At 43.1% G+C, this 27,034-nt stretch overlaps 2 protein-coding genes across 8 annotated transcripts; one reads left to right on the top strand and one right to left on the bottom strand.

The window, feature by feature from the left end:
• Positions 1-315: 315 nt before the first annotated feature.
• On the bottom strand, positions 316-10,127 carry zbtb48 (zinc finger and BTB domain containing 48). 2 transcript variants are annotated; one of them, XM_029722728.1, is made up of 11 exons: positions 9,957-10,127; positions 5,277-6,068; positions 4,334-4,644; positions 4,024-4,141; positions 3,717-3,809; positions 2,857-2,943; positions 2,560-2,714; positions 2,270-2,406; positions 1,842-2,006; positions 1,546-1,634; positions 316-1,406 (listed from the first exon to the last, which is right to left on the bottom strand). In XM_029722728.1, exons 2-11 carry the CDS (start codon positions 6,003-6,005, stop codon positions 795-797), a joined length of 2,496 nt encoding a protein of 831 aa, XP_029578588.1. In that variant the 5' UTR covers positions 6,006-6,068; positions 9,957-10,127; the 3' UTR covers positions 316-794. The 2 variants fall into 2 exon arrangements, with proteins under 2 accessions (XP_029578588.1, XP_029578587.1); XM_029722727.1 differs by lacking the exon at positions 9,957-10,127 and adding an exon at positions 6,487-6,556.
• nol9 (nucleolar protein 9) lies at positions 6,596-14,143 on the top strand. Of its 6 annotated transcripts, none has more exons than XM_029722730.1 (13): positions 6,596-6,702; positions 7,646-8,200; positions 8,395-8,617; positions 8,816-8,946; positions 9,123-9,264; positions 10,290-10,386; positions 10,486-10,583; positions 10,771-10,932; positions 11,125-11,380; positions 11,606-11,720; positions 11,920-12,094; positions 12,874-13,007; positions 13,290-14,143. In XM_029722730.1, the coding sequence occupies exons 1-13, from the start codon at positions 6,700-6,702 to the stop codon at positions 13,410-13,412; spliced, it is 2,214 nt and encodes a 737-aa protein (XP_029578590.1). In that variant the 5' UTR covers positions 6,596-6,699; the 3' UTR covers positions 13,413-14,143. The 6 variants fall into 6 exon arrangements, with proteins under 6 accessions (XP_029578590.1, XP_029578595.1, XP_029578591.1 ...); XM_029722735.1 differs by lacking the exon at positions 6,596-6,702 and adding an exon at positions 6,735-6,883; XM_029722731.1 differs by lacking the exon at positions 6,596-6,702 and adding an exon at positions 6,908-7,026.
• The last annotated feature ends 12,891 nt before the right edge of the window (positions 14,144-27,034 follow it).

Raw genomic sequence — 27,034 nt, 5'->3', positions numbered from 1 at the left:
TTTTAAAGCAGACTTTCTGCAATTCTACAATTTTTTTTCATGGGGCAGAAATAACAGTTTGCCATTTTAAAACTAATTGAATGCAAAACTAATTGAATGCAATTCTACTCATTTTGCCATGGGATGGAGAGAAAATGTAGCAATTTTTATGTGAATTCCCTGTATGTTCTTATGATATCTGTGTGAGAGTGACTAACAAAATCAATGGGGGCCCCTTGGAGGTCAGGGCCCCTGGGCACGTGCCTTGGGTGTCCGGTCAGTAACTCGGCCATGATTACAACAAAATTTAGATAGCTGGCTAGACTGACTTACCTAGCAATCTATAAAATGTTAGCTGACATGGGCTAATTGATTGACCGTCAGTGACTGACATAGCAAGAGGAAAACTATTGAAATTGCACATTTTGTATTCTACTATGCTATCTCTAAACAGTAAGTTGAGACCCCGACTGACTTCGTAAAAAATAAATAAATAAATTCAAATTTTTAAAAAACAAGCCCCAGTTTGGTCAGCCCTGCTGTAGATAGATTCTCCACTAGGTGCTGCCTAGCCTGTTTCTTTTTCCTGATAGTGGACATAACGTTGAAGATCTGACGTTGTTTCAAAAGGTACAAATTCAACATATTTTATACAAGGTTTGTCTATGTTGAAATTTGGTTACTATGATGACATAATCCTGTGGTTGAAATTTCACCCTCAAAACAACAGTTAATTACTTTTTCAAATCCCATGTATTTTCCCAAGTAGATTCCACGTCATAATACGTTGCCTGTCCCGTCCTCAGGCCTTGCTCTTAGCAGGAGGATCCTCCCGTATGTTCTTTCAGATCCACCGTGGTCTCAGGGATGGGGAAGTCGCCTGCTACCAGGAGAGTCTGGTCCATCACATCTGTCACAATGAAACCATGCCCCACCACACCCAAACCCTGGGAGGAGAGCACCTCCACCTGGCCATGTCCCTGTCCCACCCCAACCTGGGGAAAGCCCACCTGGCCATGGGTAAGGCCCACTTCTACCTGGCCTACCACACCTTGGCTCCGGGTTAAGCCTACCTCCAACTGGCCTGGCCCATGCCCCACAACAGCCTGGTTAAAGCCCACCACCATCTGCCCTTGGCTGGACACCACCTCCTCCACCAGGGGCTGGATAACCAACCTGAGGATGTCACTGGTTCCTGGTACAGTTCCAGGTCCAGACACACTGAGTCCAGGTCCAAAGACAGGAAGAGGGACACTGGGTCCAGAGACAGGTGCCAGCCCCTTCTCAGTGGGTGGTGTTGGTGAGGGGCTAGTCTCATCCTCCTCCTGCGACCCCTCATCCTTTACTATCAGGTTCCGTAGCTTCCTCTCCCGCGGGTTGTAGTTCTCTGTACGGTTGTGGACCTGAATATGACGTCGTAAGTGGGCCTGGAGGAAAAGAGGAGAGACTTCCGTATTCAATTCAAATTTTATACAGCTTAATTTATCCCCTCAGTGGCTGGGTGAGCATTAAACATGCATGGAAATTTGAGGAACCAAGCTAGCACACTGGAAATGCATGGCTTACCTGTCTGGTGAACTTGTAGCCACATTTTTCGCACTCAAACTTCCTCATGCCCTGATGGCGACGCACATGGACGCGGAGCTGCTCGATGGCTGGAGGATTTAACAAACAAGACAATAAGAAAACACACAGTAAACTTGTTTTGCTGCATTTTGTTCAACTAAAGTCAGGGTTGAATCTTTTCAGGAAGAAATCTACTGATTAGATTAAAACATGACAGAAAATATTATTTCAACTGAAAAGGTAGTATCATCAGTGATGCCACAATCTCTTGTCAACCATGACAGTTCCTCTCTCACCCTTGAAGGTCTTGCCACATATCTTACAGCAGTGAGGGCGGTCGTCCTGGTGCTTGCTGGCGACATGGCGGAGCATCGGGCCCTTCTCTGTGAAGCGCTGGTTACAGAACTCACAGCTATAAGGCCGCTCTCCCGTGTGGGTGCGATGGTGCTTGTCAAGACTGGCTGGAATGACATACAAACACACACACACAGGCATCGGCACAAGCACAATGTTAAAGCGTTGGAATAGGCAGTGTGAGAGCTCACTGGATGTTAATGTGAGAGTTTATGTGTTAGTCTGAGACAGAGAGTGTGTTTACTCTAGCTAAATGATAACTATGAGACTAAATCATACTCTATGACCTGTGCAACTATGTTCGTTGTTAGAAATGGGTGTGTCCTGCTACGGTATCTGCAGGGCCTAGTGAGAGGACGGCAGTTCTTACCCTGTGTCCGGAAGGTCTTCCCACAGAGGTGGCACTGATAGGGCTTCTCTCCAGTGTGAACGCGCAGGTGCATGTTGAGGTTGGCCTTCTGGGTAAACGCATGGTTGCAGTACTCACACACAAATGGACGCTCGTTTCTGAGAAAGTGAGACAAACAAACAGGGACATCCCATTATTCGATGCATTACGTCACATTATACGACAGTAGGCTATATCGGTTCAGTCAAACAGCCTAGGTCCCCCACGGTAACAAACTCCTCACCCACTACCATGCCCAGTCTCAGCCCCACCTGTGAATGGCTTTGATGTGCATCTGCAGGCCGTTTCGGCTGGAGGCTCGATGGCCACACTCTTCACACACAAAGAGCTTCTCGCCTCGATGCTTGGACGCCTCATGCAGACGCACCTCCGTTTTAGACAGGTAGGCTTTGCTGCACAGAGAGCACTGTGGGAAATATTAGTCACAGGTTAGACGTTGAACAGCAAGCAAGCAGTCATAAATCATAAATCAATAATGCAGAAGCAAAAAAGGTTTGAATACAGGAAAAGGCCGACCAATTAACACAAAGGAGAGAGAGAAAACTTACTGCATGTGGTTTGGGTGCGCCGTGGATTTTGATTTCGTGATTTCTCAAATCTTTTTTACGCATAAACTGTTCCGAGCATGACGTACACTGAAATAGATACAAGATCAGCGATAATTTGTCAATATGAGTTTGATACAAAGCACACCAGAGAGAGAGAGAAGTCTTCAAATGTAAATTAATGACATGTTCACCAGGGTTGGGGTCAATTTGGAATATATTAATTCAATTCAAACAATTCATTTTAAATTGGCCACAACCCAAAGGAAGCAGAATTTGAATTGAATTTGAATTGGGGGAAGTATAATTTAATTCAAATCAATTCAAACTATTTCAACTGAGATGTGAAACATGAAAGTCTAATTCATTTGACAAATGTTTATCAAAAGGATATGCCACTTAATTAATGCAAAGAATACACATACCATTTAAATATTAGTTCGATTATTTTTTTTTTTTACACGAGATTTTAGATTGTTCCCTTTCATATTGCAGTGTTTGATCTAATGTAATCTGGGAAATGTATTTTAGTTCTGATATTTAAAAACAAATGTACAATTGTTTTAGGAGAATGAGTTTTACAAATGGAAATATTTCAACCTTATGCTACATGGTATTGGTAAACATACAGTACATGATGTCAAAATAGTCATTACTATGGTGATGTGTAGAACAAATCATTTGAATTTCATTGAATAAAATTCTACTTCCTTTAATTCAAATTCAATTCAAATTATGCTTCCTGTGGTGTGTGGCCGGTTGGAATTAAAGAGCAATTCGCAACTCAATTCAGACTTGACCCCAACCCTGATGTTCACTGTCCTGTGGGCGTGTTCAAGGGTGTGAGGTGGTAGGTGCTGGACCTTATTGGGCATTTCCCCTGTATGGGAGACAGTGTGCAGACGTAGATCCACCACTCTGTCAAATGACATGGGGCATTGAAGACAGTTGTGCACCTGTAGTAACAACAAGAATACACACATACAGTGCACGAGGGAAAATGTAAGGTATTGTATAATTTAGGGCACACAGTGTCAAAATGTTTTACAACCGAAAACAAAAAAATAAGCATTTCTTATTGGACAAGTCATGGTAGTCCCTCCCCTTTATGCTCACTTTTCTTCCTTTTGATGACTAGCGGACATTACTTTAGTCCTGCTGATCACTCACCGCTTTTACTTTTTCATCACATTTGCAGTTCCGGGCCTGGTGGTCCATCAGATTCTCCTTCCTGTAGTACCTCTTCCCACACTTAGAGCATGCAAAGGGCTTCTCACCCGTATGACGCCTGGTGAACAGTGGAAGAACATAAATAACACACCAACACTAGTCACTCAATAATACCAGTCTTTTTCATTATTCAGGTCTCTCTTGCAAGATATTTTTATCTCAACAGGACCAACCTTTAAAAACAAAGATTGTATAATAAAGTCAGAATCAATGCAAAGTCAATGCAATGTGATAGCAGTGAGTTGCATACCTGTTGTGTACTTTGAGATAGTATTTGCTGAGGAAGGTCTTATTGCAGGTGGGGCACTGAACAGAGCCCTTTTTGGAGCCCTTGGCCGCCTCCTCACTGTTCTCTTTATTTACAGCTTTACCTGGTCCTTTACGTCTGCCTTTGGGGCTGGAGGTGGTAGTCGGTAGGGCATGGGGCACATACTCTTCATCAGTGTCCTCATCCATCACCTCCATCAAACCATCATCATCGTCATCATCATCATGAGGCTGCAAATGAGAATTAGCTTTATAGCTAACATCTGGTACAATGGCAGTGACCATGTCCGTTACCTGCGAAATAAACAAACACAATGAATCATCATCTCTATTGTCATTCATCACATCTTCTGACCCATCCACCTGTAACTGGGAGACACAATATTTCATGCATATTTCATGCATTATCCATCATATTGTAGCTATAGCCTAAGCACTTGCAGTAAGGTATAGGCCTACTGCAGGGGTCGGCAACAGGCGGCCCGCGGGCCAAAACCGGCTCATGAGTGATTTTCTTTGGCCCCCAATGTTTTTAGTAAATTATTAAAACTTTTTTTTGGGGGGGGACACACCAGGAATTCAGCCAAAAAATATATCTAATTTAGGAAATCTGTTCCCAAGTATTCCCACGAATAAAAAAAAAAAGAGACGTGATTGTGTCTTAATGAAACAAGGTATGAAATTCTTTTCAAATACAATCTATTTTTGGGCATAGTTTGGCCAATTTGCAGTGTACAAATTCTTATAAATATGTTCCGGTCCCCCAACCATTTGCTCTGACAAAAATCGGCCATTGGCTAAATCTAGTTGCCTATCCCTGGCCTACTTTATAGTTCTAGTATAAAATCTACAAATCTGTAGGAACATACCCTCCTAATATATTCTTACGTTAACACTTCAGGATAAGGTTACGTATTCTAGCCTACCTCTGTTGTATCTGTAGGCTGAGGGAGGCTTTGTCCCTCGTCCTCAGCCCCATCACTTTTATCCATTAGGCTGATAACTAGTTGTGGTGTTCCCCTGTTGGTGGTCCCCTGGGGCAGGAGCTGCGGCCTGGGGCCCTCTCCAAGCAGCCTTCTGGAGACCTTCACCTTACGCCCAGAGCGAGTTGTGGTGGTGGTTGCTTCTGGAGGATCCTTCTTACTTGAGCAGCTACTAGGGGTTTGGGATTTTTTGGGCCTCCCTCTTTTTTGGGGGACCTTGGTTTCCGTAGAAGTTACAGGTGGGATTAGGCCATCATCTTCACCCAGAAGATCTTTAGACTGAGGTTCTTCTGGAGAGACTGTCCCTTCTGTGGCGAACTGCTGACAGAGGGTGAGCGCATCTGGTACACAGAGGCTGTCTGCAGCCTGTTGCACATTGTCCAGATTCAGAGAGTCAAGCTTCAACTTCCCTGTGTAGAAAAAGTCTAGAAGTAGTTCCAGGCCGTCAGTGGGGCACTCCTTTGGGAGGGAGACCTCCTTAACCATGGTAGTGGTTGGCTCAGATTCCTGGAAAAGCTTACTAAAACAGGCCAGGATGTTGCGATGGGCATTGTACACCCTCCCATCTCCTCCTACAGTCAGCTTGGCATCACAGAACCATCCAAGACCCCTCTGCTCATTCAGAAAAGACAACACCCGTTGGGCATGGGTGCTGCTCACCTGTGTAAGCATCTCTCACCCTTGACAGTAGATTGCTGCTTCTCAAGGGACACTGGATTCAGTGTCATGGAGTTGCTTGAAAGAATCAGAAAACAGATGACAATTGAAGAAATGAATAGAAAATAGGCTACTGTCTGTAACTTCTATTAATATCATTAGGCTATTAGTATTCTTGCTATCTTAAGTCTTAACTACAGCATCATCAGTCATTTGTCATGCATAGTCCAGACTTCAGATGCATTATTAGCAAGATATTCACTTAAACCTGGTATGGGACATTTGCACAAGGGGTTGAGTAGTACTAAATATGCCAACACATATGAGATAATAATACTGAAATAAATAGAATTTGTTTAAGATTAGACAAATGTATTACACAGAAATTATTAGTAGGTAGGCCCCTAACTAGCTACGCACCTCGACGTTTCTGACATTATACAGACGCTCCCTAAGCTTTCATCTGTTCAGTAGAAACCACAGAGACGGGATTTACCTTTGCAGGATGCTGGCAATCGTGTCACTGCTATCGGTTGTTGGAATGGTGCATTGCATTAATATAATTTATAAACAGTTATTTTGACTAACGTATCAAGAACATGTATTGCGTTATGTCTCGTCCAGGCCAGGCGGTAGGGACCGGATGTGACGGTTAGGCTAGCATCATGCAAGCGAGCTAGCTAACCATAAATACACGCTTTGCAATTGAATGGTGGGTAGCATGCTAACATCACTTTCAAATTACACGATTGTGTAGTTATATAATTGCATTATTTGGGGATCGACTAACTAATGATATTTCGAGCTAATGTTCTCTTTGGTGGATGCATGGTTAGCTGTCTACGCTAGCAGCTAGCTACGCGAACAACTGAGCATGCGTGAACTCCGTGAAGGTATTTACTGTCCATCCTATTTTATCGATAACCCCACCCCCCAAATTAATTGGGCAGTCTAGCCTGAGCTACAGTTAATATTTTGTATCCAGGTTGTGTTCATTTAATAAATGCCTATTTTAGGTATCTATAACTAATATAAGGTAGGTAACTACAAAACGAGCTTGCTAACTTTGAAGTAAACGCTGTAACCGCCGCTGTGGGATACCGGTTGGCCAATTATTACTCAGAATGGCGTCTGGCTGGCTCACATGGTGAAACCACTACGCGATCTAGCTAACAGTATACCGTAGCAATGTGCCAACACGATTTTTATTCGTTCGCTATAGAGGTCCTCCAAGCATATTTTTGAGAAGCTACGGAGAGGTACTGCTTGGTATCCAACCTTCGTCTTGCCGATCGTGGTATATGCTCTCCAATACAACACAAGTAATGTTTGTTGGCAAGCTAACTAATGTAACAAAAGCTATCTTAGCTAGCTAACCAGAGATACATTGACATCAATGTAGTATTGGGCAGCAACTGTGTTCATTCACCTTAGCGAAGAGAAGTTCAATTTGTTACTACTAGTAGTTAGGTGAGCTGAGTTAGCTAGGTAAATTATCTGTAGCTAGCTAACGTTTTATCTATTTACACCAACGTTAGTTAGCTAGCTAACAACAATCAATCTTAACTTGCCTGCTAGTATAGTATGTACAGATGGCTAGATCGATGCTTGCCCATTGCATTAGTCGTGTTCATTTTGTACTATTCTCTCTCCAGGGTTCCCCACCTTACATCTTACTTACAAAGGGAAAGCCATTAATAACCATGAAAGTGCAGAAATCTCTCCCCAAAACCAAGCAGACGTCCAAGAGGCAACAATGTAATGACAAGTGGTTCAAGTCCAACAGAATTCCCAAAAACTCAGACTCTTCAAACCTCAGCCCAAGCACAGCCATGGCCAAGCTAGAGCACCGCGCATCTAACCTTAGAAAGGACAAGCCTAACCTGAAGAGACTGAAGAAGAAGGCCATGACTGTGTCCTTCAGACAGGTCAAGACTCCGGCTACCATGGAGAGGACCCCCTCTCGTCCCCTGACCAACGGCGGAGCAGGTCGACCAGAGCAGGGCAGTGACTCAGACGAGTCCCAGGACTGGAGCTCCTTTGCCGAGTCTGTTTTACATCAAAATGGTGGTGGAGAGAGTATGGAGGACCAGGAGAGTTTTGTCTCAGCCAAAGCTGCGCCTGGCAGGATAGAGGAGGAGGCTTTTGTTCACTGTGCAGAGCGAGACTACATCCATAATCGCACAGTGCTGGTCATGCAACAGGGTCAGGTACTTGCGCAGTATTTTCAGCTACACTTTTTACTTTTCAGTGGCAACTACACTCCCCGCTATAAGCTACTTCCTGTGTGCTTTCACTAATGCCTCCTGCTAGAGTTTTGTCTCTTATAAATGGTATTATTAATTTAGTCCATGCTGTGTGGATTAAAGTTATTCTAAGTCACCCTGATCTCTTTCCCCTGCAGACCCTGTGTTTTAGGGGGAAGTGCCTTCTGTCATGTCTGTACGGTCGGGTGGAGGTGCATGGTTTCACCCTTGAGGAGGGTCAGCAGTCCTACCCACTTTTTTCCCCTTCCTCACATTGCCCCCTCACCGTCACAGCACTGGGGGATTCCCCTAACCCCAGCAAGACCAAGAAAGCGGGCCGTCTAGAGGCCAAAGCCATTGTCCGCAAGTACCTCTCTGCAGGTAAGGAGAGCCTTTGAATGAGACCATCCACCCTTTAAATAATTTGCATGACACTATCCTCAGCTGCCTTCTTTTTGTGATTTGTTTCCAATTATAGGCCTAGTTAGATCACCCTTGAGGGAGTAAATTGTTGGTTTGAGTTTGAAGCAACCTTACAAACGAGCAGCATTTAATCTCTATTTTCTGTGTTCTGTTTAGAGACATGTAAAAGGTTGTTGAGTGAAGTAGATTCCGACTCCTGTGTGATCCTGCTGGAGCCCCTGGACACCCCTCTGACACGCTTCCTCAACAGTTTCCCAGACCTCAAAGAGCTGTTTGGACTCAGTTCGGTGGGTTGACTCTGATAATCCGATGTCATCCATCTACAGCATGTTACTACTGGCCTTTTCATAAAGACTTTTTATTGTACCGACCTCTTCTTTTGTAGAGTTACTGTAAGGCACGTTTTCACAACTACTGATGTAAAAATGGCTTTATAAATGCATTTGATTTATTTGAATGATAGAGGGACATCCGAGACAGTTCGGCGATGCTGGACACTCCGCTCTCTGGCCTTGGCATAACCCCACTGCGGAAAACAGCTGGTGGCATGGTTATGTCACAGACCTACAGGGAGGCACTCAACGGCCTGGTTAACGCCTGTGCAGGTAAACACACACACACACAGCCCTGCTATCTTAAAGAGGAACCCAAAAAACCGACTTATTTGGTTGAAAAAGATCTACGTGGCATCAGTGTTATTTAGAAACACTTATTCTAGTGCCAACATTGACTACAAAGGGTAAATAGTATACTTTTGGTTGTAAAGTCAGTATCTTCCAAAAGGGAGATTTGTGACATTTAGGGGAAACTATTACACTCCTAAATCCTTGGATATTTGAGGGTTGTGTTTTGATTTCAATCGTGCCCAGTCTTGTGCACTAACACGGGATGGTAATGCCTAGGGAGTATTGTCATGCACGGCGAACCGGTTGCGCCCAGTGCGCTCTATCCAATCATAGCAGCAGACTCAACCTACAGTAAACCCATTAGCATGCACCGCCTCGGACTTGTTTACGTGAGACAACAATACATACATCGTTGCCAATGTTATGTTGAAAGAACGAGACTCTGTGTTTATCAAGGTCTTGGGTTTTTTCCAACTCAAACATCCTCACATTCGTGAGCTAACGTTAGCATCACAAACACAACTGTCATCAAAGACACTGATACAGGAAATCCTCTGAGCTTGGTATTCTTGACCAATCACGTTCATATGCTGTGTCACCAGGCCGCGTTCAGCAGGACACAATCTTTGGGAACGTTCAAATAGGAATATGTAAAATAGAACAAAACATACCTCTGACATGTAGACCAAGCAATCATGAACGTGGCCCAGGTTGCTAAGCCATTCGTCACGTGTACGGTGGCTGTTTGGGATATTTCAAGTAAACGACACACAACGGTAGAGAACATAACACACCCACTTCAAACTATCATTGCTTCTAGCATTTCTTAATGAGGGTGTGGAAAAGTGAGGCGACATGAGTGAGTTCAGCCCCTATTTAACATGACAAACAGGTCCCCTCCAGTTCTTTTCTACAGACAAGCATGTCAGGTTTCTGTTGCATTCCACATGATGGAGACTGAGATATTTCAACCTGATGACCTATGGACTGTTTTTCGTCTACAGAGGAGCTCGATGGCTGTCCAGTTATTCTTGTATGTGGTGCTAAGAATGTTGGAAAGTCCACCTTCAACCGTCACCTCATCAATACCTTACTGAACCAGTGAGTAGTGTGTTTTTGATTTATGTTTGTTCGGTTGGAAGTTTCTTCAGTGACACAATGCTTATAGCAATGACCCTCCCTGTGTGTCTGTGTGTGCAGCACTGCAAGTGTAGAATACCTGGAGTGTGACCTGGGCCAGACAGAGTTCACTCCCTCAGGTTGTCTCTCCCTGTCTACTGTCAGAGAGCCACTGCTGGGTATGTATCGTAACGATTTCCTTCACAATCGTGTACAATACATTTTAGTGCAGTGAGTGAGTGAGTTTTCATTACACATGGCAAATACACTGGAACTACCTGTATTTCCCAATATTTTCATAGGTCCTATAAATGTTTGGGGTCTTAACTAATCCAAACTAACCCTGGTCTGTCATGTTGTTTCCAGGTCCCCCCTTTACACACCAGTGTGCTCCAGAGCACATGATCTTCTATGGCCAGTCGTCCTGTGAAACAGACCTGGACCGCTATCTGGAGTCCCTCAAGTCCCTGTGGCGCTTGTACAACCGAGAGACGCCCATCGTCATCAACACCATGGGCTGGGTCAAAGGTCAGTAACACAGTATTCTTGGCAACCTGGGGGCAACATTTGTCTCAAATGCCATGTTCATGTATAGCCCAATCTTTAAAAAGGGGGGAAAGCAAGCACACATTTTAACATAAATAATTTATAGTAATTCATACTTGTATTATTTACAAATATTTTTCATACTGCCATTTTAACATGTGCCTGCTTCTTCAGGTTTTGGCTTTCAGTTGTTGGTGGACATCATTCGCCTCTTCTCCATTTCTCACGTGGTGCAGCTCAGTAGTGGGGATAAAGTCATGTGCCCCCAACTCACCCCTGAGTTCCTGAGGTCATCCCACGGCTGGCAGACACACCCTCCTGTCCAGTCAGCTTTGGGGGAGGACAACTCTGGAACTCATCCTGCCCAGCGGAGTTACACTCTATTCAGTATTCACTCCGAGTTTGAAGGAGCAGGGCGCCCGGGCGAAATGTAAGAGTCCTAACAACACAACCGCTTTCTTGGTTGCCATGGATATAAAACATTTTGCTGATGGAAGAAACTTTCCCTTTTACTTTTAGAGAAAAGACAAACCCACCCTGCACTTCTTGCCAGGAACACTTGTCCATTAAGCTGACGTATCAGCCTTCCGTCTGCCCTACTTCTCTGACTTCCTTTCTCTCTCTCCTCTGCTGTGTGTGTGTTATTCTTCCAAAGGAGACACCAGCGCAGCAACGAGCAGCGTGACCTGGCTCTGCTGGGCTACTTCAGCCAGCTGCAGTCCCCTGAACCAGGCCCTGTCAGACCTCTACACTGCTTCACCCCCTACCAGGTAAAAAATCATCACTTTTTGAAGAAGAACGTTGCCACAATCTGAAGCTTTGATGCAACCCATTCTGAAGTGTCCTGTTCCGCCAGCCTGCGTGCGTGCGTGCGCCAAATCATGTTTATTTATGATAAGCATTGGATTCAAGTCTGTTTATTGTTAAATGCTAATTCCACTACGTCCATCTCTTGTCCTCTCCCTGCAGGTTCCCCATTCAGCGGTGGCTGTGGGTGTGACACACTGCGAGGTGGCACCAACTCATGTGCTCTACACTGCCAATGCCAGTCTGGTGGGGCTGTGCTGTCTGAATGAGAAGGTATCAGGCAGGGGAAGCCCAGTACTGCTCTCCCAAACCCCTGTCTGTCCTTGTGTGGGCTTTGGTACGTGTATATACACTATATTAACCATAAACACATTATCTTTCATTCTTCTGATGGGTGGTAACAAAAGTAATACTGTAATTTCCGGACTATTGAGCGCACCTGAATATAAGCCGCAACCACTGAATTAAAAAAATTATATTATTTTGAACATAAATAAGCCGCACATGTCTATAAGCTGCAGGTGCCTACCGGTACATTTAAACAAATGAACTTTACACAGGCTTTAACGAAACAGGGCTTGTAACAAAAACAAATAGGCTTTAACGAAACACGGCTTGTAACAAAAAATTTGCAGTAAACAGTAGCCTACCAAGAAAGTCATTGGTCACTCTCTTCCTCCTCCTGTGCACTGAAACCACTGAAGTCATCTCCTTCGGTGTCGGAGTTGAATAGCCTCAGAATTGCTTCATCCGATATTGGATCGTTTTCATTGTCGCTCTCGTCACTGTTTGACCTTAACCCGTTCGGCAATTTCATTGGTCTAATGAAAGCTTCATGCCGCCAAAAAACTGAGCACGTCACAGAATGTGTTTTTTAGGAGAGAGAAAAATTGGAAAGCGGGAAAAATCCATATATTAGCCGCGTCATTGTTTAAGCCGCGAGGTTCAAAGAGTAGGGAAAAAAGTTGTGGCTTATAGTCCGGAATTTACGGTACATGTATATCAAACCTAGAACAGTAACAAAGTTTGGCATCTCCACATGGATGACTACCTCCTTGGATAGATGACAAACTGGTGAGAGCAATCTATTAAGTAGTGTTTCTCTCTGTTCCGCAGGTGTCCTTCGTGGTGTGGACATGGCACGGGGCCTGTACTTCCTTGTTACACCTGTAGCTCCCTCGGTCCTCCGTCAGGTCAACTGTCTTCTGCTGGGGGCTGTCACACTGCCCAACACCCTCCTCACAGGCCAGGTAAGACGAGATGATACCTCCGACACACTAAGCACTCTAAACACTTCGCCGACGTACTCTCTGCTCCTCAAACCTCTGTTCAATGTCTTTGTTTGACTTTCACACTTGGATATCAACTATAATAAAACGTGAAATCACAACTGCCCCAAACTATTCAATTTTTTTTCGTACTGATTTGTTGTCCTGTTCCTCTCCATCGGTGTATGCTTTTAGCCAACAAAGCATTTTGGTTCAGTCACTCATGCTTGCGTCATCTTAGTCCATATTCTCTTTCTGTTACAGACAGGAATTCTGGGAGAACCTCCCTACGTCACAATGGACTACAGCTTTGAGCTAACCGGGGCCGGGAAGCTTCACGTCTTCAAGGGGCTTGCAAGACCTGGCCAGATGAAAAACGCAAAATGATTTTTTTTTGTTTTTATGGTTTCACAGTAAGAAATCTGAATCTTTTTTTCTTTTCTTTTTTTTTGCCTTGTTTATTGACTTTAAACACCAAGGCCAGAGTTAAGGTCGTTGAATGTACAGAAGAGAAGGTTCAGGAGACGGTGTACCGTAGAGTTGGCGTGAGTGACTCGAGGCGTACTCGCGCTCCAGATCAGAGTGCTGAAGACGGCCCAGGCTGTGGAGGTCAACTCCCTCTTGTAGGCGTGAATTGGGTTTACCTTTTGGTCTACAATCATGAGATCATTTTTTTGGGGGGGGGGGGGTTGCTCTATTCAATAGTTTCGGATGTTAGAAACACGTTCAAACACATGGACTATATCTAGACATGCAGTTAAAACTCTGTCTGCATCTGAAATGGCACCGTATTCCCTAGCGCACTGGTCAAAAGTAGTGCACTATATAAGGAAGAGGGTGCCATTTGGGACACATACTGGGTTTAATGTCTATTCCTCGTGGGTCACATTCCAAAGCCAAGATTGTACACATTATCAAAATGTAAACAAATTGATATACTTTTTGTTGTTGAAAATGTGAGCTTTTCTTGTCACTGTCAGGACTTTATAAATCTGTTGACCGTTGGTCTTTTTAAGTGGCCCATCATGACATGTCCCTAGCAGATGTGATATCATGGTTAAATGTTCAAAGTTCCATGTCATAATATACAGTACCAGTCAAAAGTTTGGACACACCTACTCATTCAAGGGTTTCTTTATTTTTACTATTTTCTACATTTGTAAAATAATAGTGAAGACAAACTATGAAATTACATATGGAATCATGTAGTAACCAAAAAAGTGTTAAACAAATCAAAATATAAGTAGCCACCCTTTGCCTTGATGACAGCTTTGTGTACTCTTGGCCTTCTCTCAACCAGCTTCGCCTGGAATGCTTTTCCAACAGTTTTGAAGGAGTTCCCACATATGCTGATGACTTGTTGGCTGCTTTTCCTTCACTCTGCGGTCCAACTCATCCCAAACCGTCTCAATTGGGTTGAGGTCGGTGATTGTGGAGGCCAAGTCATCTGATGCAGCACTCTATCATTCTCCTTGGTCAAATAGCCCTTACACAGCCTGGAGGTGTGTTGGGTCATTGTCCTGTTGAAAAACAAATGATAGTCCCACTAAGAGCAAACCAAATGGGATGACGTATCACTGCAGAATGCTGTGGTAGCCATGCTGCTTAAGTGTGCCTTGAATTCTAAATAAATCACTGACAGTGTCACCAGCAAAGCACCACCACCTCCATGCTTCACGGTGGGAACCACACATGCAGAGATCATCCGTTAACCTACTCTGCGTCTCACAAAGACACGGCAGCTGGAACCAAAAATCCCAAATTTGGACTCATCAGACCAAAGGACAGATTTCCATCGGTATAATGTCCATTGCTCGTGTTTCTTGGCCCAAGCAAGTCTCTTCTTATTATTGGTGTTTTTCATTAGTGGTTTCTTTGCAGCAATTCGACCATGAACAGAGGATGTTGAGATGTCTGTTACTTGAACTCTGTAAAGCATTTATTTGGCTGCAATCTGAGGTGCAGTTAGTTGCTGATTTCTGAGGCTGGTAACACTAATGAACTTATCTTCTGCAGCAGAGGTAACTCTGGGTCTTCCTTTCCTGTGGCGGTCCTCATGAGAGCCAGTTTCATCATTGCGCTTGATGGTTTTGCGACTACACTTAAAGAAACTTTCAAAATTCGCAAAATGTCAAGAACTGACTGATCTCCATGTCTAATAATGGACTGTCGTTTCTCTTTGCTTATTTGAGCTGTTCTTGTAATAATATGAACTTGGTATTTTACTATATAGGGCTATCTTCTGTATACCATCCCTAACTTGTCACAACACAACTGATTGTCTCAAATGCATTAACTTTTAAAATGCCACACCTGTTAATTGAAATGCATTCCAGGTGACTACCTCATGAAGCTGGTTGAGAGAATGCCAAGATTGTGACAAAGCTGTCAAGGCAAAGGGTGGCTACTTTGAAGTATCTCAAATAGAACGCTTTTTTGGTTACTACATGATTCCATATGTGTTATTTCATAGTTTTGATGTCTTCACTATTTTTCTTCAATGTGGAATGTACGGTGAAGGACAATGTCTCAAGTTATGAATACATACACACACCCCCCCCAGTGAAAGTGATGATAAACAATTTGAGTTCATGTTACATGTCTGATTTGTCCAAAAAAACATTTTGGCCATATTACAGATTAAGATTCACTCTAAAAGTGATATTAATGAAAAGCCTGGAGTAGGACATGAAAGTGCTTGCAGGGGTCTTCTCTGACAATTAAAACAAAGGAAAACAATGTCACTTGCTTAACAATCCAACTATAGAGCTATTGGATAACACCTGTCAAAAATATTCCAGGGCAAAAAAAAAAAGGAGAAACCTGTACACACATTGTAACTGAATAGTAGTTCACTATGAATTGTTACAGTTTTCCGTCCATGTTTTATTAAATGTTTTTTTTACCATAGTAATGGATGTAGATGCTTCAAGTAACATCTCTGTTGCATTTCTGAGAGTACTGGATTACTGAACATTGATTTACCTATTTATTCATCTGACCTTGGGACAAAATATGAACTATGGCATTGATGGTGCGATAAAGGACAGAGTGGAAATGAGAACTACAGGCAAGAACTGTTACCAGTCTATTCTTTTTTCCCCATTTTGCTTCTCTCTCTTTCTCTTTTATCCCTCCTGTTCCATCAGGAGTTTTGTTTGACAGAAGTTGGTAATAGTAGGCCTAAATAAAACTTCCTTTAAGTTCTTTGTTACTTGGGTGTGTAGGATTGTTTTGTGTCCTGAAAAGGGCAGTGATTTACAGGTTCCCGTTTTTTTTGGGGGGGGTGGTTTTACATTTCAAGTAACCTTATACATTCGTACCAGAGTGGATCATACAGTAAAAGGGGATAAGAAGTCACACAAGTATTACGAGGTGTTGTCTTTGTGTCCTGAAGAGGGAAGTGTTGTTCAGGTTTATTTTTCTAATGTATCAATCTTAACCTCACAGTCCTGGGAGATTTTATGGGAAGCCACACGAGAGTATTATGAGTGTATGGACACAGTTTAGGAGCCTAATGACAAACACACACAGATTGAGTGAATCCAATCATTTCAAGTGATTAGACAGGTGGGTCTCTAAATTAGTCCCCCACCCCCTACACTTATGCATGCATGTCTCTTTACAAGGAAGGCTCTTGTCTGATATGGTTTTGTGGTCATTGATTGTTTTGACTTGAAAGAGAGAACAAGGACTCATTGTGAGCATACTCTACATTCACATACAACTGTGGAGACTTGCTAATTTGTTGTGGGCCGTTTATATAATCTCCCTATTTACCACCTTGCTTTGCTTTGTTTACCGTTTCCCTCCCCTTTGTTGGGGAGGGGAGCATACAAACAACTGGAGCTGCATTGTGGTCACGTAATTATTTTAGCTTTGTCAGGGCAGACATCTTTCCTGAGAGTCCCATGCAACCCAATGAGAAATCTCCCAAGTTGGAGGTCCAACTCAGACAGTCCAAATAGAGCCTAAAGCCCGGGAATAAACACATAGGATTTATGTGATGAAATCCGCTGCTCACACTGTAGTAGACTAAACCATTGGGCTATTTTTCATGAGTAATGTACATGGAGATTGGTGTTAATGTAGAAATAGAGGAATGCATTTAGTATGAGGGCATGTTCTTCTTGCCCAGTGGTCAATCCATCACAGTTCAGCCAAAGAATGTTTTATCCTTCTTGTCTTGTAATGCTGGTAGGATTGGCACCGTCAACGGTTTACAGTAAGCTAGAGATTTGTCATCTGATTGTATCATTTCCCACCACCCACAAAGGGACACAGACTGATATCTGCCTTTGCTTTAATTGAAACAACTGACCAATCCTTCTTCGTGGAATCCCTATACAACCACTAATATGAATAAAAGCCTGAGGACTGAAAGGCCTGAGTCTCGAATGTCATCTAAGAGAAGTGTAAAGACATTACAGGTTAGATCATGCAGATTCTAGGCTTTTTTGCTGGTGAACCATTGGTGAACCATTGGTCAATCTTGGGAATAACCTTTCCCTAAACCAATCTGCCTAAATCTGAATGGCATGTGACTGTGTGAACTACTGGCTTTCAATACAAACATCCAAGCACAACAAGAAATTATTGTTAGTTTCAAAGTGTGCATAATAAACATAGAGACAATGGGTATGTAAGGGGGTACGTCATAGCCCACAATGGCAACTTCTGCCCCAAAAGTCCATGGGAATCAAATATAATATTTAGCTAAAACTAAATGAGGCATTTTTTTCAATGTAATTTCCGAGGCCAATCAATCAAGAGACAATTGCATGCATCAAATGTATCCATTGTTAGCTGAAGCAGGGACCTTGAACGTTTTCTTGCTACCGACCCACTTTCAGGCAAACCGGCGACCCCCATCATACGCTAGCAAAATATGATGTCTTGTCTTATCATCAGGTGAATGATAATGGCAAGGTTAAGTAATCAACATTTATAGATTCGGTAGATAGATTTTCATTCGTTTGACCTCCCCACATTATAATTGGAAGAGGAAGTGTAAACTCTAACATAGCCTATTAGCTAAGAAAGAAAGAAGATATTCTCATCTCTTTTATGGTAAGTAATTCAAAAGGATTTATTCTGTTGTTGCTAGCGATATTCAAACAAATTTTTTGGGGAAAAGTGTTCCACTTTCTTCTTTTCACATATATATATATATATATATATACAGTATATATATAGTTTTTCTTTCGTGGATCCCCTGCCATACCTGCAATACGGAACCCCAGTTAAATTCCCCTGAACTATGGAATGTTTCCTGAGCTAAAGGAATGTTTGATTGAATGAAACAGTATCTGAATTTTGAAACATTGTTTAAAGTGAAACCTTGGATACTTTTTCCTCACTATCAATTTGTTACAATAACCAGGTTTCCATCCAACCTTTTTATGTGAGTAAAGTAGCCTACATGTCGGATAAAAAATGTCACAACAGGACACATATGTCGGTAAACTTTCCAAATGTTGACAAAACAAAATACACAAGAGAAAGTGAAAGTTCTTTTATGTCTTTAAAATTAATGATGCGATAAATGGCGGTGGAAATGCCTTTATGCTTAAATATTGATATAATAACCATTATATCCCTCCAGGACATCTACAGGTGTCACAGGATGGCCAAAAACATAATCAAGGACCTCAGCTACCCGAGACACCTCGCTACCATCCAGAAGACGGAGACAGTACAGACTGAAAAACAGCTTTATATCTCCAGGCCATTAGATCGTTAAATAGTCACCACTAGCCGGCCTCCGCCCAGTTAGTACCTTGCCCTGAACTTAGTCACTGTTTCTAGCTGGCTACCACCCTGTACTCAAACCCAGCGTTTCCCAAACTCTGTCCTGCCCCCCCACACATAGCACTACACAGCTGATTCAAATAACCACCTCATCATTAAGCTTTGATGATTTGAATCCGCTGTGTAATGCTAGGGCAATAACCAAAACGTGCACCCAGGGTGGGGGGCCCAGGACCAAGTTTGGGAAACCCTGCTCTACCCTGAACCCTAGAGACTGCTGCCCTATGTACTGTACATAGTCATTGAACACTGGTCACTTTATTAATGTTTACATACTGTTTTACCCACTTCATATGTACAGTGGGGGGAAAAAGTATTTGATCCCCTGCTGATTTTGTATGTTTGCCCACTGACAAAGAAAGTATCAGTCTTTAATTTTAATGGTAGGTTTATTTGAACAGTGAGAGACAGAATAACAACAAAAAAATCCTGAAAAAGCTCTCCAAGGATGTCAGGGACAACATTGTAGACCTACACAAGGCTGGAATGGGCTACAAGACCATCGCCAAGCAGCTTGGTGAGAATGTGACAACATTTGTGGTGATTATTCGCAAATGGAAGAAACACAAAAGAACTGTCAATATCCCTCGGCCTGGGGCTCCATGCAAGATCTCACCTCGTGGAGTTGCAATGATCATGAGAACGGTGAGGAATCAGCCCAGAACTACACGTGAGGATCTTGTCAATGATCTCAAGGCAGCTGGGACCATAGTCACCAAGAAAACAATTGGTAACGCACTACGCCGTGAAGGACTGAAATCCTGCAGCGCCCGCAAGGTCCCCCTGCTCAAGAATACATATACATGCCCGTCTGAAGTTTGCCAATGAACATCTGAATCATTCAGAGGACAACTGGTGAGTGTTGTTGTCAGATGAGACCAAAATGGAGCTCTTTGGCATCAACTCAACTCGCCGTGTTTGGAGGAGTAGGAATGCTGCCTATGACCCCAAGAACACCATCTCCACCGTCAAACATGGAGGTGGAAACATTATGCTTTGGGGGTGTTTTTCTGCTAAGGGGACAGGACAACTTCACTGCATCAAAGGGACGATGGACGGGGCCATGTACCGTCAAATCTTGGGTGAGAACATCCTTCCCTCAGCCAGGCTCATTGAAAATGGGTCGTGGATGGGTATTCCAGCATGACAATGACCCAAAACACACGGCCAAGGCAACAAAGGAGCGCCTCAAGAAGAAGCACATTAAGGTCCTGGAGTGGCCTAGCCAGTCTCCAGACCTTAATCCCATAGAAAATCTGTGGAGGGAGCTGAAGTTTCGAGTTGCCAAACGTCAGCCTCGAAACCTTAATGACTTGGAGAAGATCTGCAAAGAGGAGTGGGACAAAATCCCTCCTGAGATGTGTGCAAACCTGGTGGCTAACTACAAGAAACGTCTGACCTCTGTGATTGCCAACAAGGGTTTTGCCACCAAGTACTAAGTCATGTTTTGCAGAGGGGTCAAATACTTATTTCTCTCATTAAAATGCAAATCATTTTATAACATTTTGACATGCGTTTTTCTGGATTTTTTTGTTGTTATTCTGTCTCTCACTGTTCAAATAAACCTACCATTAAAATGATAGACTGATCATTTCTTTGTAAGTGGGCAAACGTACAAAATCAGCAGGGGATCAAATACTTTCCCCCCCAAAGTATATACTATATTCTAGCCAATGCTCATCTTACATAACTAATGCTGTACACACCTTTCCTATTCATATACTGTCCATACACACCATCATTATATATACTGCTCAAAAAAATAAAGGGAACACTTAAACAACACAATGTAACTCCAAGTCAATCACACTTCTGTGAAATCATACTGTCCACTTAGGAAGCAACACTGATTGACGAGCATGACCGGTTTGGCGGTGGGTCAGTCATGGTGTGGGGTGGCATTTCTTTGGGGGGCCGCACAGCCCTCCATGTGCTCGCCAGAGGTAGCCTGACTGCCATTAGGTACCGAGATGAGATCCTCAGACCCCTTGTGAGACCATATGCTGGTGCGGTTGGCCCTGGGTTCCTCCTAATGCAAGACAATGCTAGACCTCATGTGGCTGGAGTGTGTCAGCAGTTCCTGCAAGAGGAAGGCATTGATGCTATGGACTGGCCCGCCCGTTCCCCAGACCTGAATCCAATTGAGCACATCTGGGACATCATGTCTCGCTCCATCCACCAACGCCACATTGCACCACAGACTGTCCAGGAGTTGGCGGATGTTTTAGTCCAGGTCTGGGAGGAGATCCCTCAGGAGACCATCCGCCACCTCATCAGGAGCATGCCCAGGCGTTGTAGGGAGGTCATACAGGCACGTGGAGGCCACACACACTACTGAGCCTCATTTTGACTTGTTTTAAGGACATTACATCAAAGTTGGATCAGCCTGTAGTGTGGTTTACCACTTTCGTTTTGAGTGTGACTCCAAATCCAGACCTCCATGGGTTTATAAATTGGATTTCCATTGATTATTTTTGTGTGATTTTGTTGTCAGCACATTCAACTATATAAAGAAAAAAGTATTTAATAAGATTATTTCTTTCAATCAGATCTAGGATGTGTTGTTTAAGTGTTCCCTTTATTTTTTTGAGCAGTTTATATACATATACACAGTTGAAGTCAGAAGTTTACATACACCTTAGCCAAATACATTTACACTCAGTTTTTCACAATTCCTGACATTTAATCCTAGTAAAAATTCCCTGTCTTAGGTAAATTAGGATCACCACTTTATTTAAGAATGTGAAATGTCAGAATAATAGTAGAGAGAATTATTTATTTCAGCTTTTATTTCTTTCATCACATTCCCAGTGGATCAGAAGTATACATACACTCAATTAGTATTTGGTAGCATTGCCTTTAAATTGTTTAACTTGAGTCAAACGTTTCAGGTAGTCTTCCTCAAGCTTCCCACAATAAGTTTGGTGAATTTTGGCCCATTACTCCTGACAGAGCTGGTGCAACTGAGTCAGGTTTGTAGGCCTCCTTGCTCACACACGCTTTTTCAGTTCTGCCCACAAATTTTCTATAGGATTGAGGTAAGGGCTTTGTGATGGCCACTCCAATACCTTTACTTTGTTGTCCTTAAGCCATTTTGCCACAACTTTGGAAGTATGCTTGGGGTCATTGTCCATTTGGAAGACCCATTTGCGACCAAGCTTTAACTTTCTGACTGATGTCTTGAGATGTTGCTTCAATATATCCACATCAATTTCCTCCCTCATGATGCCATCTATTTTGTGAAGTGCACCAGTCCCTCCTCCAGCAAAGCAGCCCCACAACATGATGCTGCCACCCCCGTTCTTCACGGTTGGGATGGTGTTCATCGGCTTGCAAGCCTCCCCCTTTTCCTCCAAACATAATGATGGTCATTATGGCCAAACAGTTCTATTTTTGTTTCATCAGAACAGAGGACATTTCTCCAAAAAGTATGATCTTTGTCCCCATGTGAAGTTGGAAACCGTTGTCTGGCTTTTTATGGCAGTTTTGGAGCAGTGGCTTCTTCCTTGCTGAGCGGCCTTTCAGGCTATGTCAATTTGGGCTTGTGTATATTGATACTTTTGTACCTGTTTCCTCCAGCATCTTCACAAGGTCCTTTGCTGTTGTTCTGGGATTGATTTGCACATTTCGCACCAAAGTACGTTCATCTCTAGGAGACAGAACGTGTCTTCTTCCTGAGCGGTATGACGGCTGCGTGGTCCCATGGTGTTTATACTTGCATACTATTGTTTGTACAGATGAACATGGTACCTTCAGGCGTTTGGAAATTGCTCCCAAGGATGAACCAGACTTGTGGAGGTCTACAATTATTTTTCTGAGGTCTTGGCTGATTTCTTTTGATTTCGCCATGATGTCAAGCAAAGAGGCACTGAGTTTGAAGGTAGGCCTTGAAATACATCCACAGGTACACCTCCAATTGACTCAAATTATGTCAATTAGCCTATCAGAAGCTTCTAAAGCCAATACATACTTTTCTGGAATTTTACAAGCTGTTTAAAGGCACAAGTCAACTTAGTGTATGTAAACTTCTGACCCACTGGAATTGTGATACAGTGAATTATAAGTGAAATAATCTGTCTGTAAACAATTGTTGGAAAAATGACTTGTGTCATGCACAAAGTAGATGTCCTAACCAACTTGCCAAAACTATAGTTTGTTAACAAGACATTTGTGGAGTGGTTGAAAAACGAATTTTAATGACTCGTTTTATGTAAACTTCCAACTTCAACTATATATATATATATATATATATATATATATATATATATATATATATATATATATATATATTCCAGACTCTGACATTACTCATTCTGATATTTCTTAATTGTTTTGGGGGGGATGTGTGTATTGTTTTGTATTGTTGGGTTTACTGCACTGTTGGAGCTAGAAACATAAGCATTTCGCTGCATCTGCGAGAGCATCTTCAAAATATGTGTAGGCTATGCTACCAATACATTTTGATTTATCGAAGTTTAAATATGTCACAAGATGATCTTGTGTGCTCCTCCCTCTATGACTCCGGAAAGCATGCAGTTTATTAGGCAGTTTATTAGGCTACAGATGAAGTAAATTATGATGAACTTCCCAGGGTGGTGAAAGTGCACGGTGATGAGATTGATGTTTCTTTCCAATAAATATCGAGGGTCTTATTCTGATGACATGATGATCGATGCTTGGCTGCCGTTTGACAAATACAAATAATCTCACTCTTTTTGTCCATAATAATCTCATAATGTCGACCAGGGTTTCCCAGATTTTGTCCTGGCCAGGGTTACAACTAAATTGTGAAACGTCTGGGGGTCCCCAAGGAGAGGTTTGAGAGCCATTGTGCTAGAGCGCACATGCCAAGACCAGAGTGGCACATTCGCTATTTAACGCAACATTTTTATTGACAAAACCATCAGTAGAGTTGAAAATGTATGGGAGCTCATTCCCGCCACCAAAATACCATAACAATTTCAATACTATCTCAACATTTCTAGAAGTGTAATTCAAACTTTCGAGATACAGTACAGTCTACAATCTCAGGATATAATCTCAAAATGTTGAGATACTAAGTCAAAATGTTGAGATACTACAAATAGGATAGGTTTCTTCATTTGTTGCATTATGTGGCTGGCAAGCTGACATTTGCCCCAGCATTTTTGATTTGATTTAATGAAAAATATTAACACAACAGCGTTGAAAAGAGGGACAAAGTACTGTTGTTTAGACTGATTTGCCTCATAATTTCTCAACTCGTGCACAATTAATCTGTGCTTGAGTCTGATCAACTGTAGTCTACTGATAGCTACCGGTAGCCTAGAGATGCCTATGCACTCTGATCTCCTCTGGCCAAGGGAAAAGAAGCAGTAACATCATATATTTATTGCCTAAGCTATGTATGTATAGTCTAAAATAAAAAAAGCATACATGATTCAACCCAAAACAGGAAAACGCTCATCCAGAGGCGGCCGGGGACTTTAATGCAGGGAAACTTAAATCAGTTTGACCCAATTTCTATCAGCATGTTAAATGTGCAACCAGAGGGAAGAAAACTCCAGACCACCTTTACTCCACACACAGAGACGTAAACAAAGCTCTCCCTCGCCCTCCATTTTCAAATCTGACCATAATTCTATCCTCCAGATTCATGCTTACAAGCTAAAATTAAAGCAGGAAGCACCAGTGGTCAGATGAAGCAGATACTAAGCTACTGGACTGTTTTGCTAACACAGACTGGAAAATATTCCGGGATTGTTCCGATTGTATTAAGGAGGACACCACATCAGTCACTGGCTTCATCAATAAGTGCATCGATGACGTCGTCCCCACAGTGACTGTACGTACATACCCCAACCAGAAGCCATGGATTACAGGCAACATTCGCACTGAGCTAAAGGGTATAGCTGCCGCTTTCAAGGAGAGGGACTCTAACTTGGAAGCTTATAAGAAATCCCGTTATGCCCTCCGACGATCCATCAAACAGGCAAAGCATCAATATAGGACTAAGATTGAATCGTACTACACCGGTTCCTACGGATGTCGGATGTGGCAGGGCTTGCAAACTATTACAGACTACAAAGGGAAGCACAGCCGAGAGCTGCCCAGTGACACGAGCCTACCAGGTGAGCTAAATAACTTCTATGCTCACTTCGAGGCAAGTAGCACTGAAACATGCATGAGAGCCTCAGCTGTTCCCGGGCGACTGTGTGATCACGCTCTCCACAGCCGATGTGAGTAAGACCTTTAAACCTTTAAAGGTCAACATTCACAAGGCCTCAGAGCCAGATGGATTACCAGGATGTGTACTCCGAGCATGCGCTGACCAACTGGCAAGTGTCTTCACTGACATTTTCAACCTCTCCCTGTCTGAGTCAGTAATACCAGCATGTTTCAAGCAGACCACCATAGTCTCTGTGCCCAAGAACACTAAGGCAACCTGCCTAAATGACTACCGACCTGTAGCACTCACGTCTGTAGCCATGAAATGCTTTCAAAGGCTGGTCATGGCTCACGTCAACACCATTATCCCAGAAACCCTAGAACCACTCCAATGTGCATACCGCCCTAACAGATCCACAGATAATGCAATCTTTATTGCACTCCACACTGCCCTTTCACACATGGACAAAAGAAACACTTATGTGAGAATGCTATTCATTGACTACAGCTTAGCGTTCAACACCATAGTGCCCTCAAAGCTCATCACTAAGCTAAGGACCCTGGGACTAAACACCCCCCTCTGCAACTGGATCCTGGACTTCCTGATGGGCCGCCCTCAGGTGGTAAGGGTAGGTAACAACACATCTGCCATGCTGATCCTCAACACGGGGGCCCCTCAGGGGTGCGTGCTCAGTCCCCTCTTCTGCTCCCTGTTCACTGATGACTGCACAGCCAGGCACGACTCCAACACCATCATTAAGTTTGCCAATGACACAACAGTGGTAACGATGAGACAGCCTATAGGGAGGTCGTCAGAGACCTGACCATGTGGTGCAAGGACAACAACCTCTCCCTCAACGTGATCAAGACAAAGGAGATGATTGTGGACTACAGGAAAAGGAGGACCGAGCACGCCCCCATTCTCATCGACGGGGCTGTAGTGGAGCAGAAAGAGAGCTTCACGTTTCTTGGCGTCCACATCACCAACAAACTAACATGGTCCAAGCACACCAAGACAGTCGTGAAGAGGGCTCAACAAAACCTATTCCGCCTCAGGAGACTGAAAAGATTTAGCATGGGTCCTCAGATCCTCAAAAGGTTTTACAGCTGCACCATCGAGAGCATCCTGACTGGTTGCATCACTGCCTGGTATGGCAACTGCTCAGCCTCTGACCGCAAGGCACTAGAGAGGGTAGTGTCTATGGCCCAGTACATCACCGGGGTCAAGCTTCCTACCATCCAGGACCTCTGTACCAGGCGGTGTCAGAGGCAGGCCCTAAAAATTGTCAAAGACTCCAGCCACCCTAGTCATAGACTGTTCTTTCTGCTACCGCACGGCAAGCGGTACCAGAGCGCCAAGTCTAGGTCCAAGAGGCTTCTAAACAGCTTTTACCCCCAAGCCATAAGACTCCTGAACATCTAATCAAATTTCTACCCAGACTATTTGCATTGCCCCCCCCCCCCCTCCACGCGGCTGCTACTCTCTGTTATTATCTATGCATAGTCACTTTAATAACTCTACCTTCATGTACATATTACCTCAATTACCTCGACACTGGTACCCCTGCACAATGACTCTGTACCGGTACCCCCTGTATATAGCCCCACTATTGTTATTTACTGCTGCGTTTAATTCATTATTTGCTATTCTTATTTCTTACTTTTTTTTGTATTTTCTTAAAACTGCATTGTTGGTTAAGGGCTTGTAAGTAAGCATTTCACTGTAAGGTATACACTTGTTGTATTCGGCACATGTGACAAATACAATTTGATTGGATTTAGTCCCCCCATGTGAAGGTGTCATGAATATTTGGACAAATTCACTTATAGTGTATTACATTTGGTCAAAAGTTTAGTATTTGATCCCATATTCCGATCTCGCAATGACTACGTCAAGCTTGTAACTCTACAAACTTTGATTTGATTTTTTTTATACACATGACCTGATTAGAACAAATCTGTTCCCATCATCGCCCATATACAACTGTTTTACAGCTGGTTTATTCTATGTCATAGGTTGGTTATTCAATGTCACCAGATCATGAAAAACT

Source organism: Salmo trutta, chromosome 30 (genome assembly GCF_901001165.1).
Source record: "Salmo trutta chromosome 30, fSalTru1.1, whole genome shotgun sequence".
NCBI lineage: Eukaryota > Metazoa > Chordata > Actinopteri > Salmoniformes > Salmonidae > Salmo > Salmo trutta.
The sequence above is the reverse complement of the archived record's forward strand: the minus strand, read 5'-3'. Positions and strand labels throughout refer to the sequence as shown.